The 24698-nt window shown below is 38.7% G+C and overlaps 1 protein-coding gene across 2 annotated transcripts in view; it reads right to left on the reverse strand.

Annotated features, from left to right (window-relative positions):
- gpc5c (glypican 5c) overlaps positions 1-24698 on the reverse strand; it is a 75534-nt gene that overhangs the window by 26649 nt on the left and 24187 nt on the right. For both annotated transcript variants that reach the window (XM_058418550.1, XM_058418549.1), the window contains exons 3-4: positions 22143-22837; positions 823-980 (exon numbers count right to left, since the gene is read on the reverse strand). In XM_058418550.1, coding sequence (XP_058274533.1) covers positions 823-980; positions 22143-22837 — 853 coding nt within the window. The remainder of the gene's footprint in view (positions 1-822; positions 981-22142; positions 22838-24698) is intronic.

The raw sequence follows: 24698 nt of genomic DNA on the forward strand, positions 1-24698 counted from the left end.
AGATCATGCTTAGATTGGATTCTGCCGCATCACTTTGATGGAAGTAAGTGCTAAATCAATAAATGTAAATATATTAAATGAAATCAACGTATTCTAATTTACTCCTTACTTCTATTTAGATCTGGCACATTAAAGCACTTCAGACATGCCAACTGCAAAGCTTGTGTAATCTTTTATTTTTCCTTACGGGTCTTACTGTTTTCTCACTGGCTTCTGCTGAGAGGAAAAAAACGAGTCCAAACAGGAAGTGCCTCTTCCATCTCCTGCTGATGCTTTCATTCAGGCTTTGAATGAGCCCCAGTGCCAAGTACAACACACTGTCTGCCAGCTTGGTGCAATATGGATCTGTAGCACTACCACTCTAACAGAGAGTACCACTGTATGCGTGTCTGGTGTTTGTAAGATTTCAAAGGCCTTGGTTAAATTAACAGTATTTACATTGTTGGGGTTCACTTCCTAGGTCCCTTACACTGAAGAAGACTGTGAGACCTATTCACTAACTTGTACTGATCAAAATCAAGTAAAAGTGCAGCCGCTGTTAAGTCACCTGGTGTAAGATTCCCTCTTAGATCATATAATGGTTATGTTAAAAATATCTAACCCATACAAGATATGTTATGTGGAAAAAGTCATCTCACATTACTTACCGATTCTTTACTGGTGGCTAGACAGTGCAGTTACAGTAAATAGTGTCACTGCTGTTGTGTGTGCTCAAAAGTCATGACGCAAAGTTACCTTCTTTAATACATACTGTAGATACTCTATGCATCAAAATGGAGGTAAGAATGTAAGATTTGATAAGGCTTTTAAGGGCTGTCTAACCTGCGTAGATCAGATAATTTTCCCAGCTGTTTCATGAAATTGTAGTCTGTCTGGTTGGTCGTAGGTTCTGCAGCAAGTGTTACTGTGGGTATCATCTGAACAGTGGTGGGGTGAGTACTCTGGTTCTCAGCCAAAGAATGACCACATACTTTATCCACCTGGGGAAAAGAAACATGATATTACATTTTGGTGGAATTTTCAATATTAGAGGGAATGATAACGTAAGCGTGCACTTTGAAAATATGTGTGGCAGCCTGATAAAACCTTGAAAAAATTGAAAGTTTGTTTACCCTAAAAGCAAAAAGTGAGAAAATTATCTTTAAAGATTAAGTGCATTTAGATTCTTTTGCAATTCCATTGAAAGACACCAAAACATTTACAATCTTGAATCTACTGCAATATATAGATTTTATCTGTATTTGATTTAACACATAGTAAATAAATATTAAGAAACTGGACCATAAAATGTTGTATTTAGATGTTCCATTTTAGTCTCTATACTAATTATTTGAAAGTAACTTATTTTTAAAATTTTTGTTACAATGAAAGGGCTTTATTTGGGTAACTCTTAACAGGATGCTACTATAATCATGCTTCACTTTGAGGAATAGGAAGGCCAAAAAGTTACATTGTACATTTAATTAGACTGGAGAACTACACTGACGCAATGGGAATGCTTCTTCACAGAAATTGTGTCTGAAGCTCGGTGTGAAATCACGCTGGCTTGAGTAGGTCATGTGATGAAGCACAGCCTGCCAAGCAGGACCATGAAGAGCATCAACATCACATTACTCCAGCTGCTACTTGTCTAAAGGAAGCACAAGAGGACACCTGGATTGTGGCCAGCAATGCAGAGTCTCGTTTACAAATGTAACCTGAAGTAGATCCCTTTGGAGAAACTCTTTCATGACTAACGCTAGGGGACCAGATTGCTTTTGTTGCAGCCACCAAAGCAAATCCAAACTGGGCACAGCAGATGCAGTCTCTCCTGCTCTGCCGATTCATGGGCAGAAGACATGCAAAAAGACCAGACGATAGGCTAATAGCAGAGCTGTTTCCAAGGTCAGAAACTCCTTAGATGCTTACTCCATTGGCTCATAGTGGGCTTAGAGAAGCCCCTCCAGGGCCTCTGAGAGATCCCAGGAGAGGAGACATCATCTGCAGGAAAGCCTCAGCCACCTAGCACCGCACAAAAAGTGAGAGACCAGAGAATAGGCATGTGATTCACAGCAATGACTGCCCCAAAGAGGCGTGTTTTCAGGAGCTCTATCACTGTACTAACAGAGCAGTGAACTAGATCCTGATGATGCAGATTACACCAGAGGTCTCAGGGGCCAGACCAAGAGGTTCCAATTCTCTGGGCAGAGGTGGAGAATCACCCCTATGACTAAGAGAAGAGGTTCCGTCTTACAGTAATCTACCACAGAGCACCATCTAGAAGGGAAATTATGTCCACAAACCAGACTCAGAAGCCACCAGTAACAGGAGGACTCACAATTGCATACTCTGGCTAGGAACCTCATGAGCAGAGCTATCTGGCAAAGCATACAGACGGAGCCTCAGCTATATTTACACCATGGTGAAAGAGAAAAGAGAAAGCCACAGGGGACAGTGGGTCAACTCCTCAGAGCCGAACAAAGCCACTTCCACCTTGCCAAATATTGGCATATGCATTCTACTGCCTACAAGTGGAGATGCTATTCCCTGGGCTTAAGGTGCTGCCTCAGCAGGAAGCCAGTCATGTGCTCTGGAGTATAGATCACTTTCAGAAAGAGAAATCTAGTCTCTACCTAGGGCCAGATCTGGTGCACCAACCTAAACAAAGGCCGCAAACACAGACTGCCCTGATGATTTATGGAGGGGACCATCAAAGGAAGCCTTTGAGTTTAGGGAGTAAGTGTTTCAGCAGTAGAAACACAGCCCCCAGCTTCAGGCAACCTGTGTGCCATGAGAGACAGCAGACCTCCCAAATGCCAAAGGCCATCTAGGACTGGTCCCAAACCCAGCAGGGGACAGATGTGCCCACATCGTGGCTGAATCCCAAATTATCATATACCACATATACATATACACCAATCAGCCATAACATTATGACCACTGACAGGTTGACGTGAATAACACTTATTATATCCTCATCATGGCACCTGATAGTGGGTGGGATATATTAGGCAGCAAGTGAACATTTTGTCCTCAAAGTTGATGTGTTAGAAGCCGGAAAAATTGGCAAGTGTAAGGATTCGAGCGAGTTTGACAAGGGCCAAATTGTGATAGCTAGACGACTGGATCAGAGCATCTCCAAAACTGCAGCTCTTGTGGGGTGTTCCTGGTCTGCAGTGGTCAGTATCTATCAAAAGTGGTTTAACAGAGCAATGGAAGTAGGTGGCCTTGTCTTATGAATCACGTTTTCTTTTATATCACGTGAATGGCCAGGTGCATGTGTGTCACTTACCTGGAGAAAACATGGCACCAGGGTGCACTATGGGAAGAAGGCAAGTCGGCAGAGGCAGTGTCAAGCTTTGGGAAATGTTCTGCTGTGAATCTTAGGGTTCTGCCATCCATGTAGATGTTATTTTGACACATACTACCTACCTAAGCCTTGTTGCAGACCATGTACACCCTTTCATGGAAATGGTTTGATGAGCACAACAACAAGTTTGAGGTATTGACTTGGCCTCCAAATTCCTCAGATCTCAATTCAATCGAGCATCTGTGGGATGTGCTGAACAAACCAGTCAGATCCATGGAGGCCCCACCTCGCAATTTAGAGGACTTAAAGGACCTGCTGCTAACATCTTGGTACCAGATATCAAAGCACACCTTCATGGATTTAGTGGAGTCCATGTCTCGACGGATCAGGGCTGTTTTGGTAGCACAAAGGGGACCAATATTAGGCAGGTGGTCATAATGTTATGCCTGATCGGTGTATATATACATACAAAAATATAAGACTGTAAAAAGAAGAGAAACCTTAAATATAGGATACAATAAGTTAAATTAAACATAGTAGTGCAGATATAAAGCACAGTTGTGGATTTAGCCATATTTAGATCAGTATTTACATTACAGTGCAGTACACATGCAAACTGGCAGTAGATAATAAATATGAAGAACCTTGTGAGTCTAGAAAAAAGTGTTAATAGTTGTACTGTACTGTAGTAGTGCAGTGTGAGAATGTCATTACCTGTCACACGCAGGTGAACTATTGTATCATTCTCTGTGACAACAAATCTGAATCAAGAGTGAGAGTGAACAATAAGACTAGGCCAGAAAGGAGAACACAGCACCAGAATGCCTCGCACCTGAAAGAGAACCAGGGGAGTCTCCTGTGTTCTGGCAAGATCTATGTAAAACATCCTTCAGGATTATCGTTGCAAACCAGTCCTCGGACCTGATCTGCGACACAATGACCTTGATGTTAACATCTTGAACTTGTACATTTCAGCCTTGATCTGGGAGGGGAATATACTCTATGGCCCCTTTCTCAGTTTCGAGAGAAGTTCCTCCTGAGGAATGAACTTTGCTCTGTGCCACCAATAGTGGAAAGCTGGATTCTGTAGCCTTTTTCCACAGTATCCAGCATGCACTGCAACACACCTGGCAGAAGCTTCCATGCTGTCGGGTGGTCTATGAGAGGTGTTAGCCTTTTGCTGTTCTCACCTTGCCTGGTGCCCTGAAACAGTGAGCCCAGGGGCTAACCCAGGAAGCAACGACAAACAAGGACTAGGAACATGGGTGGGCATGGCTAACCCTTGAAGCACCGGAAGTGGCGGGGTAGGCAGCAGTGGAGATGACCTTAAAGGGACATCCCTAGAAACCCTAGCCCTTGGCATTAGGATTCTTTGCTGGCCCACCTAGTGGAGATGACTGCCTGGCAAGCCTGACTCTAAGTGCCGGCCAGCCATCCAGCTTTTATGCGAGGGGGCTTGAGCTGCAACACTAGCCTTCTTTTCCTGCCTCTGCAGGGCAGGCTGGGGCCAGTGGCTACTGGTTGAAAGCCCTAGCTCCTTGCTGTGGGGAGGGAATTGGGGCATCTAAAAAAAAGGTTTTGTCCTGTACTTTTCATCTCCATCAGATTGCCTAACCGATGGTGTGAGCCATCTACTTTGTGTAACGGAGGGCTAAATCTGTTTCTTGGCAGAGTTCAGACTTCATTGGTGAGCCCTTCACCACAGATGAGCTTCTTTAGCAGGCCAGTATAGTATGCCTGCAAAACCGCCATTGTGTGCAGCGTAGTACCATGCAGCGAATGAAGTGGAGAGATTGGTCACATGCGTCTCTTCAACCCTAGGCATCGCCACATACCCATGTTCATCTAGGCCCACAATGGCTGAATAGCAGTGGCCTAATAAGGATTATTTCACTTCCTTGGCACTTCAGTGTGGAGGTCTGGGAAAAAATGGGAGACGCCTACATGGAGGTGAAGCCAACATGAATTTGGGTAGTGGTAAACTTTCATCAGACCAATCTAAGCTTATCTTAGCAACAGCATGTGTAATCATCTCTCATCATCTTTCACCTTTCATCATCTTTCAATCATCTTTCCAGGAGACTACAGAATGCGGTGGCAATTTGACTGCTACTTGCTCCTTGTTGCCCACATCAAGCTCCTCAGAGTTTGATGCAGACAACATTATATCCACATCTAGGTCAGGAGAAATCGCAAAGCAAGCTGCTGGAGTCGAAGCAGAGGTCTTAGAGTCAGGAGGGTCTCATGAGAGGATGACAAAAAGGGATTCATGAAACTATGAGACGCATAACTTAGCAACAGTGCGCAAAACTGCCTTCAACAGCATGAACGCCACTGATTGTTTTCTGTCAGGAAGTAATTCAGTGTCATACCACTCATCATCGGCCACTTCGAGCTCCTCAGAGTCCAATAAATAATTCCTTGTTTGGCTCGCAGGGAAATCCAAGTCAAGAGAGAAAGGGGATCACCTCTCTCTTGTTCTGCCGGTTCAGCACTGTTCCTTCCTTTGACCACTTTTGATAGATACTGACCACTGCAGACCATGAACATCCCATAAGAACTTTTGGAGATGCTTTGATCCAGTCATTTAGCCATCACAATTTGGCCCTTGTCAAACTCACTCAAATGCTTATGCTTGCCCATTTTTCCTGCTTCAACTTTGAGGACAAAATGTTCACTTGCTGTCTAATATATCCCACCCACTAACAGGTGCCATGATGAGGAGATAATCAGTGTTATTCACTTCACCTGTTAGTGCTCATAATGTTCCTTCGTCACATGACCTACCCGAGCCAATAAATCGGCACGATTTCACACAGAGTTTTAGACACAGCTTCCACAAAGAAGCATTCCTATAGCATCAGCCATGACACAGTGTCTAGTTCCATTGTAAGGGAACCTTTTTCCTCATGCTTGCTGAGTCTCAAGAATGTGTTTTGGCAAGGACCAGTTGGGATTTCATATGGCTTACCACTCTTCCATACAGCCTGTAATAGTGTAGCATTTGGGTTAAGGTTGTCGTGTGAACAGCTTCTCACATCTGTGGTGTGGATTTTGTTAGCCCATTTAGAATTATATGCCTGCCTTACCCATAAAGTGTCTTTAAGTGGATGGCTTCCTTTAGTCACAGTTGTGCCATATTCTTTCTCAAGTATATTCATTTAGTAGGATGTTTGTGGACTATTTGGAAACTAATCTCTCATTGATACTTTTTACAGAACTTTGCTGTGATAGCTCTTGGGTCTTCATGATGCTGTTTGTTTAAGTATGTTCTCTATCAAGTTCCTGCAGCCCCCTAAGAACAGTTGTATTATATTATATTTAGATTAACTTAAGTTTTAATTTCATAAATGTATCTGTGGAGAGAGGAAGATTGAGCTGTTTGGATATTGGACATATCCAACCATGATGAACAAACAGGATGTTAATGTTTTTTATGGATCCATCTAGAGCACTATTTACCTTCACTAGTTCCCACTTATTAAGCAGATAACACAATCTGTACCATCATCACTTGTCATTATCTAGTCATTTTAGTGACTAAAATGTCATTAGTCACTTTTATCTAGTCATTAGTCATCATTTTCACATATCAGAATTTGACTTATATATAAAGATCATTTAAATCAATATCATTTGTTTGTGCAAAGATATGTGGTCACATGCAACTGCAAACATATCATCAACCTTTAAACCTACCAGCAGTTTTCATCCCCCTAAATCCCCTCTTCTTCCATCCCCCAAACCTTCAGTCCCACGACCACCATGCAATAACACTGCAGATCTGTGAGAAACACTAGTATGTTTTTAAATACTTTTGCATTATGTGTCTTGGCAGTGTCTTGCAAACTGGAATTTGAGAAGACTGAGAGTTCAAGCTCAGGTGACAGTGGTCAGATATATCAAGATAGATAGTCTCTAGAAACTGCTAGTGCAGAGACACTAATAGAATTAGTTCTAACAATGTATTCACACACACACACACACACACACACACAGAGAGAGAGAGAGAGAGAGAGAGAGAGAGAGCAGTGCAAAAATAATCAGATCTAAGAAGATCTCTTCAAGACTAAGAAGTTACCTTATAGTGTAAAGAAAACTCACTGAACATAAAATATAAATGGAAATTTGAAAATGAAAATTTGATTATATTTTGGTGTCAAGTGTTACTATCTCTGGATCCACTGTGATCTTGAACAGAAGCCATTTTGGATTTTGTAAGTTTTACAGGTTTACCTTTTAAATAATCCTCCTATGAGACTCATCAGACGAGGAATTTTATGGCATGCAATGTGGATCAAATTTATGTTAATTGGGGATATAGTCACATACACATGCCAACAGTGATTCATTTCCATAATGCCACCAGCTGGCAACAAGAAATAAGTCTTATAAACGAAGCTTATAAAGCTTATAAAAACTTTTTGTTACTCCTTCTAAAGGGTTAATTCAATACATGTCAAATTTGGACAGCATGATTTCAAGTTATTCATGATACAAAATTGTTAAATATCTTTTGATATATTTAAAGAGTTGTGGTGAAGAGGCAATATGTGATGATGCTCAAACAGAATGTTTAGCATATTTCCATGGATTATGCAGTGATATTTTTCAGTAATCACATGTTTGACTCTAATTTTATTATTAACACTAATCACTCATTCTATCACTCATTGCTTAACACTATATATGCTATTATATTAGCAGAACATTTATAGTCAGGAAAACCTACAGACAGTATACACACGTGTATTTAGCTAGACGTTAATAAACATCTCTAAACACACACACACACACACAGCCCTAGCAACTGATCAATACAATCTCATTTGACTGAAAGCTTTCAGACTCACTAATCTTCCAGATAAAATGTCTGTTTGGACAAGCACATAAACTAAAACTAAGTTATAATCAATTTATCTATACTGAAAGAGGAATTAGGGTTATTCATTAGGTTTTATTTTCCCTGATGGCCAAGAAGGAAACTCAAGTATGACATCATATAAACCAAAAAAGAAAGGCTATTATTAAGCTTCTTAACAGATATTTTAATTAAATCTGGACAAGGCTATGTATGGCAGCCTGCAAGAACACTTAACTTTTGAAATTTTCTTCTTTGTTGTTTTGAACAAAAATATTTTTCTTTCGGATCTATCAATCACAAAGTACATTTCAGACATTACACATTGTTTTAAGACTTTTCAGTTTTTTCTTTTCCAAAATTCAGACTTTTGCAGACAGCCTCGCATATGCTTACAGAATTGTCTGTGTTAAGGGTCAAGGCTCCGTAATGTGGAGTGGCTCCAACTGTGGAATGCATTGACATATTTTGCACACACCTAACATGGGGTGAAAAATACAACTATACAGAGGCAGAAATAATGAAAGACTACTGTCAAACCACAGCTCCTCTATAAACATACCAGAAAATCTATCCCAGTTTAACAAAAACAGTAAATGCTGCCAAAGCTTGACACAAGATTCTTGCAGTATGAGAAGTTTAGTGGGGGCAGCAGCATTGCTAGCAAAGATATTCACTAGGTATTTTAACCATATATATATATATACTGTTAGTGAAGCTGCCTCACATCATCAACTTGTTATTGCTAAAACAGTTTCTGAATGATTAGGGAAGTTAATGATGTATAATATACGACACAACAAGATTGCAAGATTACAGCTGTGACTGTTATCATTGTTTGACAACTCTTTTTGGCTAGTTACTGATGCAGCTTTGATGCAGTTGAGAAACCTGTACAGTGAATTTAACTACATTTTAGCTCACACGCATCTTGCTCAACATTGTCTCCTCAGATAACATCTAGGTATGTGTCAATTTTCCATGCATTTTTAGTCCTGATTAGTGGCATGAATTTGTTGTACATACAAATTTAAGCTTAATGTTCTAATGTTTAGCAACATCAGCTATTTCCACTACATATAAATTACGAAATACATAACCATGCTTGTATAAGCTCTAAGTAATAGAACTGCTTGTAAAGAAGCCCATCTGCCCTTGGTTATGTGAATCAGGCTAATCAAAAATAGACCAAAACATCCTGTCTTAAACTTGAAGGTTTCCCTGGGGTGGCCGGACACTCAATTGACCTCCATGACATATGACCCTGCATAAAGCTTTCATGATTTCATATGTTTATTGATGTGGCCGACATTGATTTAAATGTATCTTTTTTTCCAAAATAGCATGAAAACACACTTTTTTTTTCCATTAAGTAAACTTGTGTTCGGATTTGTGCTTTTGGAAGTACGTGCAGAGTACTTAACATCACCCATACTCGGTTGTAGGCAACACTAAACTCAATGCTAAAACTGAGAGCCTCACAATCTTTAACAACTTGCATGTTACATGACCTGGTCACATGTCTTTCCTGTTCTGCATTTCCATTAATCATTCACTCCTGTTTCTTGTTTCACATTGATTTATTATTAAATTTAATGTCTGTCTTAATGTTCCTGTCTACCCCTTTGTCATACTTTTGTTACCATGTCTTGTTTGCCGCTTTGTGTTCCATAGCCTTGTTATTGCCACATATTCAAGCACAGTACAGTGAAATATTTTTTCTCTCATAGAAGAATCAGTTACTATATCCCTTGTTTGAAGTGAGGTGGCTGACCTAAGTGCACAAAACACCATCAGTGAATGTGGTCAATAAAAATGAGTCTATGGTGCTGTGAATTGTGCATACCTTGGTATTTGCTAGCATAAAGCAATAAAAATAAACATGCAGGAAAACTATCCAGTGCAAAAGAGCACTTGAGTTCGGCGAGCACATTGACGTGTCATTGCCACTGCCTAGACATTGTGCATCAGGCAATGCAAGTTGAGATGCAATTCACTGTACCGTTCTCATTTAAATAAAAATGCACATTGATTCTTCTCTGAAGGCTCAAGGTTGTCTTCCACTCTCTTAAAATACTGTTTATAATGGATAATATTTGGAACATGGAACTCAGCATGAGGTGTTCATTGCTTACAGCACACTGATGTAACCAAAATAAACAGAGCTAAATAAAATGATCCACGGGAGTCCTAAACACTGATTTTCAACATCAACGAGTACCAAAAAAATATGCAATCGTACTGAAAAAAAGTATTATAATATTATTATTAGTTCATCAAATGACATTAATCCTACACAATCTGATGTTTGTTGCATGCCACTTGGTGGATTCATAGGTTGTTTAGAGGCAAAGAGTCTGCTTTTTCACTCTTAGAAGACAAAGCTAAATTAAGATAAGGATCACTTAGAGATGTTTGTTCCATTGGCTTACATAAAGCAATATTTTATACACACACAGAATTCAGCTGTTTTTTTATCCAGCCAAATGCCAAAAAGAGACATGGATATTTCAGAAGGAATGATTCATGAATAAAGGTAATTGGCTCTTGGACTTCCAGATAAAAACAAGCTCCAAAATGAAAACATCTGAGAACAAATACAAGAAACATGACAAACTATAAGTTTTCATGAGACATGTTTGCCCGAGAATTCTGAAAATCTCTCCACTGACAGCTTGAGATCAAACATCACTAGAGTACATACCATTCCATACTGCAACCCCAGTGCCAAGCTTGGAATGAAGGTGTTAACTTAGCATGTGTCCACCGTGTGTGTACCTGTTGACTATTCGACACCTTGATCATTTCTTTGTTGGGGCAGCCAACGTAACTGGATGTGGTGGCTTTGTTTGATTATGAATTTTAGGCACCACTATCAACAGTAGTAGTTAATGCATGAATACTATTCCTATATTCTATACTGCCATTATCTGAAATTCTGATTTAACTGGATATAGTAATTTTATTAGAGCGAGGAATGTTTATCACAATATCTGATGACAACATTGTAATTGGAATCCTTCATATAAATTTCAACAAACAAGGCAAAAGTGATAAAGTCAAAAGAAAAGAAACAGCCCCTAAACCCATCCCTAATCAACTAAATGCAAATTGTTATGAATTTAAGACATGGTCTTTCCTGCTTGAGTTGCAATAATTATTGTAGAAAGTGATTTGAAATGATTAAAATTAATAATTATAATTCATTAAAATATACCATTTATTTACTAATGTTGCTAATATTGCTACCACAATGCTGCCATAATGTTTCCCTATCTGAAATGGTTTAAAATGAGAACCTATATGTAAAGCTAAGAAACTATAGAAGAATTTTTTGTTTCTAATTGTCTAATGGGCTGATGGACTAAATGAGACTCAAGTCCTTCCAAGATCTTAATCCACATCCCTTTCTTTCCTCATTGGGAGTGAGCTGCTCATCTTGTTGCCCCAGTCACTGGCATCTCACTCTGTGCTCTGGGGGTATTGGGTTTCCGTGTGTGGTGATGGCCGGGGATGCATGTTTATTTATGTAGGGATCAGCTACAGAAGCATCCCAGATTTCTCAGCCCTCTCTGGCCCCTCACTGCAGTGCATGGTGGGTATTAGTCTCATGCTTTTGTCTACTGCTGGTTTACATTCTATGCACTAAATTTTCGCAAAGTCCCACCCTTTGGCTACTTTTACACTATTTCCCCTGCTATCCAATGATCCTATGTAGGGATCACAGAGGTCAAACAACAAGAGTCACGTTATAGTCCACTTACTTTCTGAGCTTTGGGTTCTTACAAGGATCAACTAACACACACACACATATATACATAATGTATGATGGTGTACTTCTGGGTATCCTGTCTGCCTTATAAATAATACTCATAATGCTCTTGCACACATTGGCTGCATTTGAGAGGTACAAAATCATGCTAATATTTTCAAATGTGAAACCAATATATAATCTCAATGAGGCATTTCTTTAGTATATTCATGTTCTGTGCAAAGAACCCAAAGATGCAGGTAGTAATCAACAGGCAGGGGGCCAGGCAATTGTGATAGCAAATGGATTGTTGCAGCGGATTGTGATGGGGAACATTTGCTCTTGAAAACTTTTCTCAAGCAATATAGCATTATCAAGTGTTTGCAGTGGCCAGAGGTCATACTAGATGCTGTTTCCAATTTATACTGTGGAGGTTGAGTTTGGTGAAAATACAGCAACTGTTCATTTTTCCAAGGCAGAGCACAAAGGGGGCAGAGGGTAATGGTACACATAATTTTGTTTTTCAGCAACTGAGTATTCTTCATGGTTTTGCTTTCAGTTTGAGATAAACCTCTGACCTTGAAAGAGTAGTATTGGGGACTAAATCAATGACATAGTGTGAGGGTGAAAAGCACATAGTTTGACCTTTCAGAACCTTTCTGAGTACTTCCTGAAATTCCTCATAACAGACCGGGTATGTTAACTGACACCTCACTCTTGGGGCTTTCAGTGTATGTGGAGGCAATAGTTACATCAAATATAAAATGTCAGACCACAAAATTCTTGAATTGTGCCTTGGTGTTTTGGGGAGTTTCTGTGAAATGAGGGAGGTTCTCACTATGTAAGGTGCTGCTGTTAGGAATCATTTGAAGCATAGTGACTCCCTAGACAACTGGTTTGCCTTTCATAACTTGCAAATGCATTTTAGTATGTGATGGTTGCACACAAATCTGTAGCTAATAAACAGTGTTGCAATTTATGAAGATACTGGCAATTCTTCTTCTCAATAGTGATAGCATAGAAGTATAATAGCTATAACTTTCAGTCATTTGTCATGTTTGTGGAGAGTGAGCTAGTGTGACAGATCTACATGGCTTCTGAAGAGGATAACCCCTTTTATACCTCTTTTTTTGTGATAACTGGTCCTTGTATAGGATCAGGATTCCTGATTTCCATGAAACACATGTCAGGATGAATAGCTAGTTCAATGAGTGAATCAAATTGCCAGATACAGTCTCAGTTTATTGATTATTGATGCAAGGACAAGGACTCCAGGACAAATGGACTTGATCATTGAAACCTGCTGTGCCCATGTCAGCAGCAAAGTTTTCTGTCACAGACAATAGAACACAGATGCAAGTATAGAGATTTAATAAGACTTCCTAGGAAATAAATCAAAGGGGGAATATTGGGATAGATATTAATAACCAGGAGCAGACAGGTTAAGTGAATAGCAAACAAGCATAAAGTAAATAAGTCAATAGCAACTAACGCAACTCAACTAACAACTGGGACAAAACCAGAAAATCAGACTAGCGGGAAAAAAGGTACATTAATGTATATGTATGATGTGAAGAATACGCAGCTAGTGTTAGTTTGTCCAGGTTATTTTAAGGCATAGACTGACAATGACCTGACAATAACTGTGCATGAAGTCTTAGATTTTCAGTATAGTAAAATAATCAAGCTCTTGACTTGACCTTTTTATTTTATTAAAGTTTTAAAATCACTATAGCATTAAACTATATAAATGTGTTATTCACATGCTTCAAATTACATGTTATGTCACTTTACCATTTTAAATGTTTAGAATTATAGGCATAGGCCTCTTAATGAATATTAGTGGTCATCATCAGCTAGAACTATATTCCATTTGTAATTGTGTTAACTAGAGCATTCATATTAAAACATGATTATTAGTCATCAAAGAATAAGTATTGTACAATAATGAACTAATTAAAGGTTTAGAAAGCAACATTACTGAAATAATAATTGTAATAAATTGTAAAGTCTTTTTCAAAATGTTTAACACACTATTTATCAAAAAAGGTAATGATATTCACAAATCATGCCAAAAATATTGTCAAAAGTCACCCTGTCTGTTCTGCATTAGTAAGATTACTTACTACATAAGTAAAAATGTTGTTAGTCACATTAGCAAAATTGTTTAGACTCCAACGTCTTTTTATACACCACACCTCTTTCCTTGAATATACTAATCTATAAATAGATATACAGAAAAAAATGGAAAACCTAAAGCTTTGACTAATCAAAAGTGTAAACATTCCCTCTTTTAGGTATGATAGTGTTTCCATCTGTGAAATATAGTATAGTATTCCTGTTTTATCTACTCTTGCCATTTTACAATTATTAAGTACACAATGTCAGGATTGTGCTAATATATCATTGTAATATTTTGATTGTCTTTGAATATTACGTCAACCCCACTATTGAATTAATCACATACAGTAGGAGCACCCCACAAGGGACCTAAATAAATGGACTGTTACAACTATGCGCCATGTTCATTTAGCCGAACAACTCAATGAAGCGGTTGCAGAACTGCAACGTTTCACCTTCATTCAGCCGTACGATGGTGGCCAAGAAGCCTATCAGTGAAATTAACTGCACTTTGTCCATCCTGGGACATACAATAACAGCAACATGCTCTCTTTTATTGTTGTAATATCATGATTGTCTTCAACACAATTGATATAATCACATAGAAGGACCCCCTTATGGGAACCAAATCCCCTCCCTATACATCCATTATTTACTTTCCTCCATGTAAGCAAGAGATAATAGGTCCAAGCCAGTATTCTTTCAGTAAAATTTGATTATTTAATTAGTATAAACCTTATAATGCTGCTAATGGATCCTGACATGACATTGCCTATTAGTGATGGAATAATAAGCCAGCAATAAATCAGTTTTCTTTACACCAGAATTTCATAGATAGTTATTACATCTGCAGTGTTTTGTTGCTAGCAAGACATTTACGTGATCAATTCTGTGGTCTGCTTCCTCCCTGTTTATGCTGGTTCGATGATATGTATTAAACATATGTCAATACACAGAAAATGCCCTCTGCCTCTGCTGTCCTCTGCTTGAATGCACTTACAGCATTAAGTTCTTTCTGCCAAATTCTTCCTTGTATTTAAATGTTGGACTTTCCATTTCCATCATTGCAAGCATGAAGAAGAAAGTTCACGTTCATATTTATTCATATGTAGATGCTTAAAATACCTCATTCCATATTTATATTCCAAACATGCAGGAGTGCACACACTCTGTAGATCCTAATTATTCATATCAAATGGTGCGAAGTCTGTTCAGAGAATAAGCTTTTCCTGTGCCCATAAATTTGTATTCAGATGGATGACTATATGCTAGCTAGAGAAAAAAGTGCATAGGCAGCAGATTAGAGAAGGGAAGTGCTAAGAGCTTAGAAGAAAAGATAAAAGAGTGGAAGAGGTGAGAAAGAAAGGTAAGCAAGGGGATGATAGAGAGAGTAGAAGAAAAAAGAATGGCTAATGATAAAGGAGGAAGGTGAAAGTTTACTGCAGGTCTTCTAAGCATTAGAAAGTTGGGGAAAAACATGAGCTAATGAAAGAAAACCTCCTGAGGTATTTGATTACATCTTTCCTCCATTAGACTTATGGAAGGATGAAGGGAACAGAAAAAAAGAAAATAAAAAGTGTGACGGCACTCTGTCTGTGACCCATCTCACTGGCCGTGTTCTATGGAAATCCATTCCACTCCCAGGAACCTCAAGAGGCTTGTTTCCGTTATCCAAAGCACAAGTTGCTATTAACATTCCTTCATAAGGGTGTAATTAAACACTGGAGGAAACAAAGTAAAATACTATACTAACTAATCAAATGTGACCTTGGTTATGATTTTATTCCCTGTTCATGTTTATTTCTGAAACTGTCTTCTGCTGTCTGCATATAAACATTGATCTCTGAGTCATTTGACTTCCTTTTTTGTCCCTAGTTAAGTTAGATTTGTAACAATTCATACAGTCTGATCCGTAAGTGTTTGGACAGTGACACAATTACTGCAATTTTGCTTCTGTACATCACCATATAGATTTGAAATCAATATTTTATTGAAATGAAGGCATTCAGCTTCAATTCATAGAGTTGTATTAAAAAAATATTGTATTGACAATGTGTTATTACAGCCTTTATATTACATAGTCCCTTCATTTTTACAGTCTCAAAAGTAATTGGACAACTGACAAATAAGCAGTTTCATGGGCGGTTTCTAATTAAGGAAATAAACGGTCTGGAGTTGATTCCAAATTTGTATTTAATAGATGTTAATAGGCTCTCCCTGTATGTGCCCACAAGAAGTGGTGAAAAAAAGCAAAGAGATAGCAGAAGCTTTAGAAATGGACAAATCAACAATTTGGTACATTCTCAAAACAACTGAACGCACTGAAGAGCTCACTAACACCAAAAAGGCATGGATGACCTTTGAAGACAGTTGATCACAGAATTCTTTCCAAGGTGAAGAAAAGACCCTTTACAAAAACTAGTCAAATAAAGAACACTTTCGAGGAGGTAGGTATATCATTGTCAAAGTCTATAATCAAAGTCTATAATAAACAAGGTACAGTTCCAAGGTTCCACCTGTTTAATCAACTGATCTTGGCTTTCAGTAGACTCAGGTGTGGCTGAGTGAAAACCTGCACCCACACCGGCCCTTTGTGGATCCAGTATGATCCAAAGTATACCACATCATCCGTCAAAAATGGTGGAAGCAGTAAAATGGCATGGGCATGTATGGCTGCCAATGGAACTGGGTCATGGTTGTTTTCTGATGATGTGTCTGCTGATAGATGTATCAGGGTTAATTATGAACAGTATAGAGTTATACTCTGCTCAGAATCAGTCAAATGCTACAAAACTGATAAGACAGTTATTCAAGTACATTTGGATAAAACGTACAATAAAAGCAACCAAAAAGGTAATGATGAAATGGAAAGTTTGTAAAAGACAGTCACCTGACTTCAACCTAATTAAGCATCCTTTCAATTACTAAAGAATAAAGACCAAAAAAAAACCCAGCAACAGGTAGCTGCACTAAAGGACTGGCAAAGCATCTCAAGGTTAATGGGTTACAGTCTTCTGGCAGTCTAAGCTAAAAGTCTGTTAAAGTTAAAAGTCTACACTGCAACCACATCTTCAAAAAAATATTGTGTCACTTTACAGTGAGGGAAAAAAATATTTGATCCCCTGCTGATTTTGTACGTTTGCCCACTGACAAAGAAATGATCAGTCTGTAATTTTAATGGTAGGTTTATCTGAACAGTGAGAGAGAGAATAACAACAAAAAAAAACACATTTCAAAAAAGTTATACATTGATTTGCATTTTATTGAGTGAAATAAGTATTTGACCCCTTTGCAAAACATGACTTAGTACTTGGTGGCAAACCCTTTGTTGGCAATCACGGACGTCAGACATTTCTTGTAGTTGGCCACCAGGTTTGCACACATCTCACATCTCAAGGAATTTGGGCCCACTCCTCTTTGCAGATCCTCTCCAAGTCATTAAGGTTTTGTGGCTGACCCTTCAGCTCCCTCCACAGATTTTCTATGGGATTAAGGTCTGGAGACTGGCTAGGCCACTACAGGACCTTAATGTGCTTCTTTTTGAACCACTCCTTTGTTGCCTTGGCCATGTGTTTTGGGTCATTGTCAGACTATAATATCCATCCACGAGCCATTTTCAATGCCATGGCTGAGGGAAGGAGGTTCTCACTCAAGATTTGACGGTACATGGCTCCATCCATCGTCCCTTTGATGCGGTACGGTTGTCCTGTGCCCTTAGCAGAAAAACACCCCCAAAGCATAATGTTTCCACCTCCATGTTTGACGGTGGGGTTGGTCTTCTTGGAGTCATAGGCAGCATTCCTCCTCCTCCAAACAAGTTGAGTTGATGCCAAAGAGCTGGATTTTGTTCTCATTTGACCACATGACCTCTGAATCATTCAGATGTTCCCTGGCAAACATCAGATGAGCCTGTACATGTGCTTTCTTTAGCAGGGGGACCTTGTGGGCGCTACTGGATTTCAGTCTTTCACGGCGTAGTGTGTTACCAATTGTTTTCTTGGTGACTATGGTCCCAGCTGCCTTGAGATCATTGACAAAATCCTCCAGTGTAATTCTGGGCTGATTCCTCGCCGTTCTCATGATCATTGAAATTACATGAGGTGAGATCTTGCATGCAGCCCCAGACTGAGGAAGATTGACAGTCCTTTTGTGTTTCTTCCATTTGGGAATAATCGCACCAACTGTTGTCACCTTCTCACCAAGCTGCTTGGCGATGGTCTTGTAGCTCATTCCAGCCTTGTGTAGGTCTACAATCTTGTCCCTGACATCCATGGACAGCTCTTTGGTCTTGGCCATGATGGAGAGTTTGGAATCTGATTGATTGCTTCCTTCTGTGGACAGGTGTCTTTCATACAGTTAACAAGCTGAGATTAAGAGCACTCCCTGAGAGTGCACCTACTGTAATCTCAGCTCCTTACCTGTATAAAAGACACCTTATTTCACTCATTAAAATACAAATCAATGTGTAACTTTTCTGAAATGCGTTTTTCTGGATTTTTTTGTTGTTATTCTGCCTCTCACTGTTCAAATACACCTACCATTAAAATTACAGACTGATCATTTCTTTGTCAGTGGGCAAACGTACAAAATCAGCAGGGGATCAAATAATTTTTTCCCTCATTGTATGTACCCACTTGTCTCAGTTTATAAGTTTGAGGTTAATGTTAAGATTAGAGGTGGAACTATTGACCCTTTCATCTGATTTCCATTTGTATGGAATTGAAAAGTAAATCTAACCATATCACCTGCTCTTGTTTAAAAATTACAGTGAGATTCTGAAACTTGGAAAAGGGTCGCACAAGTGTCACTATAGGATGGCAGTGAGAACACTTGGTGAGAACTTAATAACAAATTACTGCAGCCAAACTATGCTGGTTTCGGGAAACTGGTGTAAGCTTTTGAATGGAAACTTATAATGTGTGCCATGAAAACAAAACCATTAAAAAGGGCAGGATTTCAGAACAGAAGAAGAGTACAGAGAGGGAGGGGGGAATAGCAAACAGACTATGAACATAATGAAAGCATATAAGGTATAAAGGATGTAAGAAATATTGATGAAAGCGAAAATATATTGGAAGTGGAATGCAATAACAATGCACAAGCTGAGTAACAAATAAAGAACACAAGTGAAATGAAATAATAAGAGAGAATGACAGTGAATCAGTCTGGGGTGAAAGGGCAGTGGGTAGTAAGTATGGAAGGATGTTTACTTCAAATGAAAAGAAAAGCTAAAAGCTATACCCACATCACACTCTGTAAATGATATTTATATGCAAGTGCACTTCACACTACACTATTAATTCAGATTTTGTTCTCATATTACACCAAATCTATCACAGATGTGCTCAATCACCATCTCCAGCTGTGGCATGGGAATCTGAACACTAATAATGATACATGACAGATGTAGATGTGTTAAGCTGGCCATTATGGTGGGTGTATAAACGCAGAAAATGTGAGTTCACTTCAGTACTTCAGTTCACTTCAACTCTTTCAGTTACAATTCACAGCAATAATGGCCACACATCATTATATACACTTGTACAATATGCATGCATTGGAGATGCACAGATATCTAAACCTACAAGCACACAGGCATACATGTACATAATTTATAAACTCCACAGGTATGCAGAAATATGTGTGAAAACTCTATCACCCCACCCAGCATGTGCACTGTGTGTGAAGCATCAAGAAACCACCACCCATAGAGCTAAAACCTGTCCCTATATACACACAGAAACATTCAGTGAGTGTGTATGTTGTGAGCATTAAAACTCACATCCAAGTTTCCCTCTCTTACAAACACACACACACATTTGATAGGGCACAGTGCTATCTCAAGGAAGCACACCGGGGGGTAGAGAATGCCAACCGCAAGCACTTTGGGAAAACATGACAGAGAAATACAACACCATTACACCACTACAATTTCACTAATATCTTGCACACACACATACACACACAAGCTACTTCATTACTTCTCTCTTTATGATTTTTAGAGGTAGAAAAATCTGCTTTCAAACAGAATAAAGAACACTGTTTGTTAAAAGGAGAAGTAGAAACATCACTGCACGGGACATAAATTAGAGTCTATATGGAGCAATAAGGGCTAGATGACAACGATGATGATGATAATGATGATGATGATGATGATGATACACATGATAGTAATTGTGCAGCTTTTTCAGAGGTCACATAGTCCTGTGTTAAAGGTGTAATCAGTCATACTTGTGGGAGTTTACCGTTACAGCCCTTACTTCAGTGTGTCCTCTAATGCCATCAAAAACAAAAGCCCCACCCAAACACACACACATGCACACATGCTTGTACTGGAATTCTTGAATTCCAGTACAAGAGGGACAGCTCTTGGGATTTTGATTAGCAACATGATAGACAAACAAGTAAAGGTTGTTCCTTGTGCTGATTGGTCAAAAAATTGATCTATGACATCATGTGAGTTTTTTCTTCGGTTTACAGTGCGCCATAGAGAATTAAGTTTTTCTTCTAAGCAGATTTATTTTATTTATTTTTTTACACCAGCCCAAAAAAAATAAACTCTCTGGATATTATAAAATGCTCTCATTTAAAAATCATTGAAACCTCCTTTAAATATTTTCTTGAACATTTAAATTAGCTAGCAATTTTCATTATATAGATGAGAAACCCAGGGGGGAACTTGGCCAGTGGTAAATGTCTACATTAACTTTATTCAGAATGTTTTAAGCATGTTAACCTCACTTAGGCCAATTTATATGAATCACCGACAGTAATTTTTCTTACTCACTTTCATGTTTTTTTTTCTTTTCTTTTCCCTTTCTCTCATCTTTTTCCTTTCTTTCAGACTGTTGAGTATGTGGCAGTGGTCCAATCTCCAAACCAGACATAAAACAAGTCTTAAACCTTTCAGCACCTTAACCTCTTCATAACACACACATGATGTGGAAAAAAAACTGAACACCAGCACATACAGTTTAATTTATTTTAAGATTTTGAATAGGACCTATGGACAGACTGAACCCATTATAGGGCTGTACATGTGCCAAGGCAACCCAAAGTATTCTCAAGCCAATTAGCAGCATTGTAAGGAGAAACTCTGTTCTTATTCATCTCATGCATGTGAATGTGCACAAGAGGCTTTACTAACCTCAGCTCATAGGTGCCAAAAAGAACGTGTCATGGCTACACCGTCATTTGTGGCTTTAGAGGAGCTCTGGTCTTGATTTTCCAAATGAGTTAAAATTCATTTGCAATTGCCTGGACCACTTTCACAAAGAACAGACGGGTCTCAATAATACATTGTGTTCCAAAATTATGATACCAAGTTAAAAGGGAGGGAGCATGGGAGAGAGAGAGATTCAATGCATACTTGTCATCCAAAAATAATTTCTATTTCCAGGTATTGACATTATACTTATATACATTGTGCTTGTCTGGCTCATTATATAAAAGGAATTAAAGACAAGGAAATTTTAAAGAAAGAATAAATTTCTTTCTCAGAGAGATTAGCACAACTGGCAATTTTGGAAATTACTTTCCAAAAAATCTGTTTCTCCGTAATGTGAAGGGTCTCCTCCCAGCTCCTCCAAGAATTCCATATCAGCCAGTCACACAGTCATTTGAATGACCTCTAAAAAATTCAAGCAGGATAAATAAGTATTTGAATGATTAATGATTCCTTTTAAAACAATACTACAACTTTTCCCCAGTTTGACTGGCTGACTTTTGAGACTTCAATGCTGCCTTAGTATCCCACGGTCATGTGAAATTTGACAGAACATCAAATCTATTACAAACTAAATATATTTCAAATGAGAACAGGCAAGTGTAGTCTCATGGAGAATCATTTCATTTCATAGGTTTTATTATTATCCGCTTAAATCCTATGGCAATCATGCATGCAGCATTTTAGGCTAAACTTCTCACATATGTAACTAGATTTCTATTTACTTCCCCACATAGGTTTAGGAATGTAGGAATGAGAAGACAAATTTAAGACTGATTATTTTTTAGTTTGTCATGTTTTAGGAGCATAAAACTAGGATTCAAACACAAGAGAAACAGCTTCAAAAAGAACATGGCACCAAGTGAACAAGATGTGTTTTAAATGTTTTACTCACAGTAGCACTGATCCTGGCTTCATGTTGCTGTGCGTGCAATATGGCATTGTTGACATGCTCTCTGATCCCAAGCAGGGCAAGTTCCAGGCCGTGGTCTCCAACTATGGTTTGTGTGAGGTCCTCCAGGATAGCTACGTAGTGCCTCCATGGAATATCTAGCTCTGCCATGTTCGCAAAGCATCCACGCATAACATTGAGGCAGAATTCTGGACAAGGCCGTATGAGGGTTAAGCCTTGGCAATGTGGGCAGTATTGCATCTTTAGAAGTGCTCTGGTGCACTCGTTGGTTAGAGGTGCAACTTCTGTGATGTTCATCAAGTCTTCACCCATGGAAAATGCTCTTGTTAATGCCCTGGCTGCCTGCATGGCACCTGCTAACTCCTTGACCATTTCTTGAGCATGATGGCCAAATGGATTCACATCCTGGCGTGTGGCACGGAGGCATTCAGAAAGGTCACTATCCTCGATAGTGCCTGGCTTGATAATGTGGTTGTGGACTAGCAGGAAGAGGTTGTCATAGAAGCGGTAGACAGCAGCATCCACAGAAATGTTGGAGGTGTCCTGGATGAAGTTGGAAAGACTTGAGAAGAGGGACATGACATGAGGAGCAATTCCAGAAGTCAGAGAGGTGTAGGTACTCTCAAAAAGTGAGCTCAGGTGTCCTTGGGAAAAAGTGAACAAAGACTGGTGCATATCTGCAGAGAGAGAGAGAGAGAAAGAGAGAGAGAGAGAACAAGAGACAGACAGAAAGAGAAAGAAAGAGCAGAGGAATTGAAAGTCAGTTGGATATTGGACTGTTATGATCTGTCCATCAAACCTGTCCCAAGTCTTAGTTCCTGGTCTAAAATTATTACTTCAAATTTTTTAAAATTGTAATTTGTAAAATAGAGAGCTTGAAAAAGAAGTGTCTGGCATGTTACTGACAGTTTCAGTGGCTTATTTATTTATTTTAAACACATTATATATAACATAACACAAGGCAGTTATGTTAGATACATACCAAATTATATACCTACCTAGATATGATTAACAATGACATGAGTAACTTGATCATCTATCTATCTATCTATCTATCTATCTATCTATCTATCTATCTATCTATCTATCTATCTATCTATCTATCTATCTATCTATCTATCTAAATCAAAACCAAGTGCATAAGAAGGTGGTGCTAAGGTGTTTCCTTCTTCTCTGTTCTGCTACACACACACACACACACACACACAGACACACACAGTTAAGCAAACATACATGCCCAAACTTGTTTTTTGTCCAACAGCCAGTTGGTGTGACCTGTCTACTCAGCTGTGCTGCAATGCCCCATCCACCTCCTTTCACACACACACACAGTGGCGTTCTCTCTTGGGCTACTGATGTCAGATTAAAGGCATGTTAGCAGATGGAGAAACAGCAGCAACTGCAGTGAAACTGAGACTGAACACCTCACACTAACATGAAAACACACACACATTTAACAAACATGTATGTGTACTCCAAACATGAGTACAGATTAAAGTATATGCAAAACATCAACACGTACACATAAAAAATACACAGTACTGTGTCACATGGGTAAGATTCTCAAAGGAGAAGTGAGATGAAATAAAAATAAAAAACATAATTTGCCTTTCTTTTTAAAATTGTCTTAGATATAACTCATGTAGTTTCCGAAATGCTTTGTACTGACAGTAATAAACCGGGGTTAACACTTTTGTCCGAAACTGTCTAATACATATCCTGTGTACCCACCACTTTAATACCTGTACACCTGCATTATCATACAATTATCCATTTATCCAATCATGTGGAAAAAGTACACTGCCTAAATTAATGCAGATAAGGGCCAACAGCTTTGATCATAGCACGATTATTAGTGTCAGGCAAGCTGATTTGAGTATTTACTGCTGATTTGCACAGAATCGTGAACTTTACACTGAATGGTACAAAAAACAAACAAACAAAATAGATTTTTTTGGATACAGTGGGCAAAGGCTCACCATGTGATATTATGTCTCGTTATTATGCGCAAATCCTGTATATATAAAGTACACACTCACTTATATTATGACCCTTGTGAGGTCCTTCCATAATTATAAATGGAGCTAATTAATGTTATGCCTACACCCAAATCAGTCCTAGCCTTCACCTTTTTGTTTGCTTCTATCAATTAATATCTGCAATTTTATAAAAGAAAAAAGGCAACTGCAAACTGTAAGATATTCCTAATATAAACACCACCCCACAGGTAGGGCCCTAGTCATTACACCTTTATATGCTGACCTGACCTGAATAATCAGTTGAATGTGTTGAATCTAATGGGAAGAAATAAAATATTCTCAAACGAAATGGTCTTTACATTTCTTCTATTTCCAAAGCCTCTAAATCCTGTGTTGCTTGGCACAGAGGTGATGAGAGATTTATAGAAGAGACTGTAGAGAAAAAGAATGTGGTAAGCGTGATTAAAGAAATGTGGAAGAAAAAATGACATAAAGGTTATTACCAACTTCTGGGCTGCGTGCATGCGTGACACGGTGAGACGTTTTGGAAGGAGAGAAG

This window comes from Hemibagrus wyckioides, linkage group LG20, assembly GCF_019097595.1.
Source record: "Hemibagrus wyckioides isolate EC202008001 linkage group LG20, SWU_Hwy_1.0, whole genome shotgun sequence".
In the NCBI taxonomy this organism is placed as follows: domain Eukaryota; kingdom Metazoa; phylum Chordata; class Actinopteri; order Siluriformes; family Bagridae; genus Hemibagrus; species Hemibagrus wyckioides.